The following is an 8,830-nucleotide window of genomic DNA, read 5'->3' on the forward strand; positions in this document are numbered from 1 at the left end:
TGCAAGCATACACCTTGCTAGTACCTCTACAAATGTCCACAGACCTACATGCATGTTGTAAAAAAAAAAAATCTATCTATGCTTCATTCAAATGCATTAAGGGCCCTCCTGGAAATCACACATGTGAAAGCACCTATGCATCAGAATTAAGTCATCAAATCAATTCAATGCATCACTTTCAAGCATGTACCTGATTAACACCCAAGCTGATCCAAACTCTGAAGAAAGGCCCTAGAAGCACTGCTACCTTTCCAACTACTTCAGCTGGTCTGATAACCTTTCCTACAAGCTCTTCCTACAATACAAGAAATGTTTACAATATAGACCAAGTTTCACATTATCACTAAGCTTAATCCTGTTGACACTGAGTACAAAGGAGTAAAAGGAGGAATCAGTGTATACAACTAGAAAAATATTACAGCGAGTCTTCAAAAAGAGGTATTTCTTAAACTTTCACAGAAGTCCTGATCATCATACAGTCCTCCCAAAACTCTACACACATTCAGTTGCCCCAAAATTTTCTTTCTGTTCACAAATCTTGAAATTCATGCTTAAATCTCAGCCACTTTTATGAAAACTACACAAGTTCATTTCTTGATGGAAAAGGCTGTGTTTTTAACACTTAGAATCACAACATTAAAACCACTTCAGAAGGGCTCCTGAAGTTTAAGTAATTTCTGTTCAATTTCAATAAACCTCACTTCAATCAAAAACAATTAATTTCAATTCTCTTAATAGCTAGCTAGGAATCTAAAGAAATCTTATATTCAGCTTCATAACTACTTCAAAACATGCACTGGATGTAGGTTTCACTATTCATTGAAAGTCATTAATGTTCATTTTGGCCTAGCAGCACAAGTGAACATTTTGGGCAATGCAAGCCATTTAAAAATTACTTCCTGTTATCAACAGAAGTTAATACAAGCTCTGCTTCAGTTAAAGCACAGGTATTTAAGTGAAGCATAATTACCATTAACTGAAAATCCAGTGGAATCTCCATAGAAACTGTCCATACTAGGATTTTGCTGCAGTTAAATACAAAGCTGGCAAGACTCAACTTGTGTATTAGCAAAATACTTCGTTTACTTACTACATTTTCATAGAAGGGGTCAACAAAAGGAAAAGTAATGAAGAGAGTCTTCTTTAATGTCATTTCAATGGTGTCACAGCTTACTAGAGCTCCTCATGCAGTAAGATCTAACAATTTATTAGAGGTATTAGAATAATAAGCTGAAAGGAGAAACTTCATTAAAATAGTGATAGCTTCAGAGTACACAAGTAGTTTAAAAGATGCACTTTTAGTTCAGTGATGGTACCTTAAAATCAAGTACTGAAATGCTAAACAGATAGTTAAGTTCATTAAACTTTTCAGAACTCCAAACAAAAGCCAGTGGTATCATGCCTGATTAAATTCCTAATTCATTGCACTGGTTTTATAGGTAAGTTCACTGCTATGGCCTCTAACCCCACCCTTTATAGCTATGCCCCTGTCAAAACATCAGTTTTAAGTTTCTCATTCAGTCACTTCATTGTTTCACCTGAACACAATTCGTTCCCCGCAACACTGCTCATTCCAGGTGGTGGTTAGTTCACAACTACTGCAGCTCTACAGCTGATAGCAATTTTAAATTATGGATTTTCTGGGGTACCAGAAGAGGTATAGTAAGTTGCAAAGATGGCTTTTAAAAAAAGTAAATTAAACGTATCTGTTATTGGTGAATTTTATTTTTATTTTTTTTTTTCACAAAAGGCAAAATTAGTCCTACCTGCTTCCTTATTGTTTTGTTTAGGGTTTGAAGCTGGCTTCCTTGTGGAGCTAGTCTATTAAAACAGTTTTAATATAACCTGAATAGGGACAACTTCACTGACAAAACTTCTTTGCCCTAACAGCTTACTCCAGGCCTTCTGACCAATGTAGTCTGCAATATAATTCGCAAAAATTTTAAGAAAGTTTCACCTGTTTAACTATAACCACACCAAGGATTTCACAGTCAACACAGCCATGGCAGTTAACGATCACATTCCTACACCAACATACCTGTATGAACAAACACCTGTATACTAGACCCAACTGAGGCAAATGACAACATGAAAGTTAAGAGTAGGAGGACTTTGGTTTCTTTCCTAGGGGTGCAGAAAGAATATATTTTTATTTGGGGTGTTTTTGCTCATTATTTCCACTCACATAAACACCTGAGACCATTTTAAGTCAGTTTTCTGAAGTTTTTTACATCAGCAGAATCATCTTAGCATCTCCCCGTACAGGTTACCAGTGTGCATATATGTACACAGCCATCCCAGCTCTTGCCCTGAGACACTAAGTGAGAGGGCTGGAGGGGCACAGGAAATCGGGAGGGGACACAGCCAGGACAGGTGACCTGAACTAGCCAAAGGGATACTCCATATGACAGGACATCATGCTGAGTATATAAACCGGGGGAAGAAGGAAGGGGGGACATTTGGCATTATGGCATTTGTCTGCCCAAGTAATGGGTTACACGTGCTGGAGCCCTGCTTTCCCGGGGATGGCTGAACGCCTGCCTGCCCATGGGAAGTGGTGAATGAATTCCTTGTTTTGCTTCGCTTATGTGCACAGATTTTGCTTTACCTATTAAATTGTTCTTATTTCAACTCTCAAGTTTAACATTCCTTTCTGATTCTCCTCCCTATTTCTCTGGGGGGGGGGGGGGGTGGGGGGGGTGGAGTGGTGCGTGAGCGGCTGCGTGGAGCTTGGTGGCTGCCGGCTGGGGTTAAACCATGACACTAGTTTTTCCACTGACTAAGCATTTCATAGTCCCTTTCTCAGAACACAGCCCAAGCTCTAAAAATGGTCTCAGATTATTATTTTCTGCCACAAAAATTATCACAGAAGAAAACTAGTTTTCTTTCTTTTCTGCAGCGCAAGCTTAAACATAAGAGGTTCACTATAGCGTACCACACCAGCTCATGAAAACGGAGTAGCCAAAGTACAACAGTCCGTCCCGGAATCAATCTTGGCTCGTAGCAGATCCAGAGAAACACGCTAGACCACAAAGCTTACCAGCCTCACCTTTCTGGCCCACGCTGAGACCATCTGATGACTTCCTCTGCATTAGGAAATTAGCCCTACCTCATTTGCTTTAATAGGAAACAATCTACACTCCTCCTTACACCACTGCAGCCCACAGGCATTACTCCTGTCAGTATTTTAGCATCCTCTTGTAAAGATTAGAAGACCCTTTCTTTTCCAACCCAGAGGTTTGCCTTCTCCCTCAAGTTAAACCTTGGCATCAACATAATATTGAATAAGTTCACTGTACTATAAATCAAATTGGATTTAAATCTGCTCCTTTTTTTATCCTGTCCTTGTTTTCTCTGTCTTCAGTGATTTTTTCATAGAAACCATTTCAGTGAAATGACAGTTTTCCTACTTATCAGCTAGTGAAGCATCAAAATAGGGACATCAACCACAACATAAAACTGCTTACCACTGTAATGTATTGTTTCATTGCACACTTAACTAGTTATGAGAAAAGGGTGGTGTGAATAGCTTCCTGTTTATAACAACTTGGTATGACTTGTCCACTCCCTTCCCAAATACTGACCAAATTTGTTCCCTTATCAATACTAAGTAGCTTATGTTTCAATCATAACTTCATTAAAAATCTGTAATTTTAGCCTGGGCTCCATGTTAGCTGTTTTTCCACCAGAGTACAGGCAACATCCTTAATCAAAGCAGAAAGGATGCTCTGTGATTGTTGCCAAGCATTGATTCATAAGCATGTTTTTTGAAGTCCAGTCACATAATTGTGTCAATTTCAAAGTCCTAATGATATCAGCAGAGTTCAAATTAAATGTAAATATGCTCCAGTTACTGTAACTTCAGCTATTGTGCTGAATGCTCATGAGGTCAAGCATGGAATTTTTTAAACAGGAACTTATCTTAGAAACCAGCTTTTCTTTATTAGAAAAATAAACACCTGAGCAGTTAAGGAAGCACAGGATACTTACAGAATGCCTACAAAGCATACGGTGAAAGTAACAGCCATAAGGGTATTTTGGAGTTAACTTTGAAATGAATAGGGGGCACTGACTCAAGTGACCACCAATGACCAACCAGGATCCGCGTGCATGCATAGTATAGCTTTGCAATGATAGCAATATGGAAACGTAGTAGCTAGGAGGAGTCAATGTGACATATAAGCTATACTAACAGTTTACGTAAATTTGAGCATATAAATACACTAAGTTTTCTGTCCAACTTTGCACTCCATTTGGGGAGTTTTTCCCAACTGTCCTGATTCTGCACACAACCAAATAAAGCAATGTCTCCTTCCTAAATGTAGTCTTTTCTGCATTTCAGGAGCTCAGGTAAAACAGTAACACTAATAACAAGATTAAACAGGCCTCAAAAATGAAGTATGGCTCTAAAATCTGGATTTTTTCCCATGACTTGAGAAGTAGAGAGGTATGACACCCTAAAACTTTCAGCGCTCACCTGGAAGCAGGAACTGCTATACCTCAGAAACATCAGTTTTAAAAAACGGCACTGTTCCACTTAACGTTGAAAAACTTCTCTACATCTACAGTAAAGGGAATGCAAACTGGAAAGCTGCTAGGTCAGCATGCTTCAGTTCTTCAGAGATTATCATATTTTTCTCCTACTTCCAAAAACTCTGCCTCACACATTATTTGCAGAGTAACTGTCAGTTCATCCTTTACATGACACGCTGTTGCAATTTCTCTTTGATTTGATACAAGCTCTCCTCCTTTCATAGTAACTCCAAGCATCTGTCAGCAAATCAAACTAAAACGTTTGCTGAAACTTGACCATTAAGTGTCCATTGTAATTCTGCTGCCCAGAGTTTTATGAATTACTTCCATTAAAAAAATAATCCACATTTAATTATGTTACCACCATCCTATAAATCCAGAAGTTGCAGAGACCATGAAATTGTATCTGTAAATTTGGTAAACTGTAATACTGCCTATTCACACTCAATTTACTGAAGGAACCTTGAAGTCTAAAGCAGCAACTTTTTGATACTTTAATGACAGATGCAAGTTTCACTTTGTCAGAATGCAGCTTGTAACAAGTCATCTACATGACTTCCATTCAATGACAGCTTTGTAAACTCCAAAAAAATTGAAGTCTGTAGCTGCTACCTTTCTGACTAAGGAATGATGCTTTCTTCATAGTGAAGAAATGCATCAGCAGTCTCTCAACAAATAATCTGAGAGCCCAGTGACCAGGTTCTATTCCTTCTACAGTATAGGTGGAAACCAAGAAGTTTCCCATACTTACTTGTCCACCATCTTTTAAGTGTCACCATTATCAGGTAAACAAGCATAAGGTCTTATCAGAAGACCTTATGTCCAACGCAGGCAAAAATGAAAGCCAGCAGCATCTAGCATTTGAAAAACACATTTGCAAGGTTGGTTGTCTATGCAAATATGCCAGTTTACAGGAGCAAGAAACAAGAAATTTCTGAAAACTACTGTTTAGCCTGCTGTGGTCACTTGCTCTCCCCATTCTCACCTAAAGTCAAATGTGCAGGCTGCAAGGATTCCTGAATCATTAAGAACTACTTTAGTCCCTCAACTACCTAGTACAGATTGATACAGGAATCCTGACATTCCTGAATGAAAGCGATGGATACTCCAGGATGTTAAATGATGAAGCAGAGAGTCGGCATAAAAATGCACATACTGTTCATGTGAACAGTAAGCGATCTGACTGAGGCTTTTCAAGAGAGTTTAAGCCTCTCTCACCTAACCCTACAAAACCCAAATGTGTTAGCAAGCATTTGGAGAATTACCACATATATCTGGACTATACACATGCAGTCACCCTGGTGACAGCAGACATCCATGTTGTGATATAAACAGGTACAGTATACTCAGACTGCAATGACTTATGGCCATACAAGAGAGTGCCCTCTGTCACAAGAGTGTAAGATAGTTACTTTTACTAATATTGTCTACTTCTATACGCAATCAATGACTATTCTACTTAAGTAAAATTGTGTGGCAGTCTGTGCACTTAACTGGAGGACCCAAAAGAACCACAGCTGAACCAGCATCACACAAAGGGCAAGTAGGGATTACATGTAAAGGCCCCAACCCACCTTCTCTAAAAATTTCTTAACTGCAGTAAGCTACCAAAATACCCAAGTAGAAAATACAGGAGACACTATTCTAGGAACACTCAGTCTGTCCTGCGACACACTTCAGTCTGCTCATGCATTTGGAGGTAGTATCAGCACTAGAGATCATCACCAGCCTGTCCCCCCCAGGTTGCTCTCAACTTCCTGCAGCAGCCCACCACGAATCCAAAGGTGGTGCTGCCAGTTTCTCAGCTTACAGCTTGGCCAAACATGTATTGCACCGACACAGATGGGCAGCACACTCCAGAGCTGGAAAGAGCTGTAGAGTGCACGAACAACTGAACTTACACTGCCATATAATACTCGGTAATGCTAATCCACAGACTGTGTTCACACCAACTGAAAAAGCAGCAGACTGTACGATCTTATGGAAAAGGCTACCCCTCTGCACTGGCTGATCACACACAGTTCATCACTGATTTGAAATCTAAATTCAGAAAGCAGCACTTTACGTTCTAGTAGTGAATTTAGCATAAAAGGACTCCATTAAAAAGTAAAACAGATTCTGAATTTTTAAGTACGGAAGAGAATGCTTATAAACCACAGTTATGCAAGCATGTATCAGGAGGTGTCAAACACAGGTTCAGAGCTCAAAGATGAATTCAAGTTCAGCCACAAAATAAATTATACACTAAGACAAATACAAGTCTGAAGACAGCAAGAGGCTGGGACTTTTGCATTTTGTATTTATACTGAATTTACCTTAAGGGTTGTTCTAGCCCAGCTATGCTGGCTGGAAAGTCTTACTTTCTAGGTAAAGTAAGCAGTTAGGCTCAATTTCAGTCAGGGAAATACAGAGAAAAACAACATGAAATGAAACATGGAACACAAAGCAGTGGTTACAGATCAATTCTCAAGAACACCAGACTTAAAGCATGTCTCCATTTGCTTTAAATCATCTAACCTGGCATCCTTCCCCTGACATTTTAGAAAGCCTGTGTCAGATCGTGGGAGACAGCAGGCTGCTGCCAAAGTAACATATGAAATACTTGTTTCAGAATCAAGAACTGAACAGCAGATATATCTCAGATAGAGCTTCCTGCCCTTCCTTTCCTTTGTTGTTCTTTGGAAACTGCTGTGGTCACTCCTGGTAGGAATGTCACAATAACAGCAGCACCAGCCAGTTCATTCAGCATTCACGCCACATTGAATGCCAACATTTCACTTGCAACTCTCTTTCGCGAAGAGCATCTAAGTAAAGGCTGAAGGCAGCATAGGACCTGACATTCAGTACTGTTTTAAATGCAACTCATTACCTACAAAACTGCCAGGTTTTGTCTGAGATCATATGCCAGACGTGTTTAAGCATTAAAAGTAACAACTTATTTGTCCTTAAGAAAATAAAACATCAGTGAAGACCATGTCCTGTTGTTTTACATGAGCAAATTTTTGGGGAGTTTAGCTAAAGTAGCTGGTCTTGAAGAATCAAATTTTTCTTCCACACTGGTCACTAAGATTTCAATGAAAAACTACTCAGGGAAAAAGATAATCAATACATCTATTTATAAAACTACTTAAATACAAGACAATAAAAAGCAACTATAAAAAACAACTTAAATAATGGAAAGGGGCTCTGAAGAGAGCTTTGGGATATTTAACCTAAATAATACTAACCATCTGTATAAAGTTAATCAACTATAACTGCATTAATATGTACAAATTCACCTTGAGACAAGCTTCCAATGTCTCTTCTACAGGAAAAAACTAAAGCAATTCCTGTGACCACAAGCACAAGATCCAAATCTGCGCTAATTTCCAAGTAGTGTGCACACCCCAAACATAATACTTATTTTAAAACAGAGCAGCAAGTAGTGTGCCAAGGTGCCTACCCAAAAATCCACTGAAACTAAAAACTGTCCAGACATTCAATTCCTGTGCTTCAGCAAAGCCTATATGCAGGCCGAGATCAGCTTCCTGACATTTGTGTTTAAAGTTAATGTATTTTCCTGCCTTTCCGCTTTTAAACACCCCAGAACGGCACAGGCAAACATGCACCTCGGCATAATATTATACATCTTTGTTTATTTTTTGTAATATGCACGCAACCCAGCACTTCCATGAGGACCTCCCGTGGATCATGAACTCCTTGGAGAGTTGTATTACGCGGTGAAAGCATTCCACCCCGTAACGCAGGCGAAGCTGCGGCCGCACAACACGCCGGCCCGCAGCGGGTGCTCCGAAGCCCGCTAACAGCGGCAGCGCCGCGCTCCCGCACCCGGCCCTCGCCGCGCACCCCCGCTAACCCGCTGCGCGGCCCTCACCGAAGCCGCACTCGGAGGCCGCAAGCCCCGCGGCGGGGCCGCCTGCCCTCGCAGCACGAACCCGCCGGCCCCGGCCCGGCCCGCGGCGCCGGCCGCTCGCCCCCACAAGGCCTCCCCCGGCCCAGAGGGCAGGCCGCCCGGCCGGGCGAGGGGCGGCGGGAGGCCCGAGGGGAAGCGCGGCCCGGCCCTGCACCGCCCCCGGGCGCGCCGCCGCCGCCGGGTCTTACCTTCTGCGATGACCCGCTTGATGCGCAGCTTCATGTCGCCCATCTCCACCGTCTGCCCCACGAAATCGTTCTGGTCGCGGCTGGCGGCCCCCAGGGAGCCGGGGCCCGCTAGGAAGTCCAGGGCGGACTGGAAGAGCGACATGGCCCAGGCAGGCGCTGTCCGGCTGGCTGCCGAGGAGGCGGAGGGGCCAGGGGG

At 41.7% G+C, this 8,830-nt stretch overlaps 1 protein-coding gene across 2 annotated transcripts in view; it reads right to left on the reverse strand.

Moving 5' to 3' along the window:
* Window positions 1-8,830, reverse strand: part of GAK (cyclin G associated kinase) — a 77,037-nt gene extending 68,207 nt beyond the window's left edge. For both annotated transcript variants that reach the window (XM_056324424.1, XM_056324423.1), the window contains exon 1: window positions 8,635-8,830. In XM_056324424.1, the coding sequence (XP_056180399.1) occupies window positions 8,635-8,776 (142 nt within the window). In that variant the 5' untranslated portion in view covers window positions 8,777-8,830. The remainder of the gene's footprint in view (window positions 1-8,634) is intronic.

Source organism: Falco biarmicus, chromosome Z, assembly GCF_023638135.1.
Source record: "Falco biarmicus isolate bFalBia1 chromosome Z, bFalBia1.pri, whole genome shotgun sequence".
Taxonomy (NCBI): Eukaryota; Metazoa; Chordata; class Aves; order Falconiformes; family Falconidae; genus Falco; species Falco biarmicus.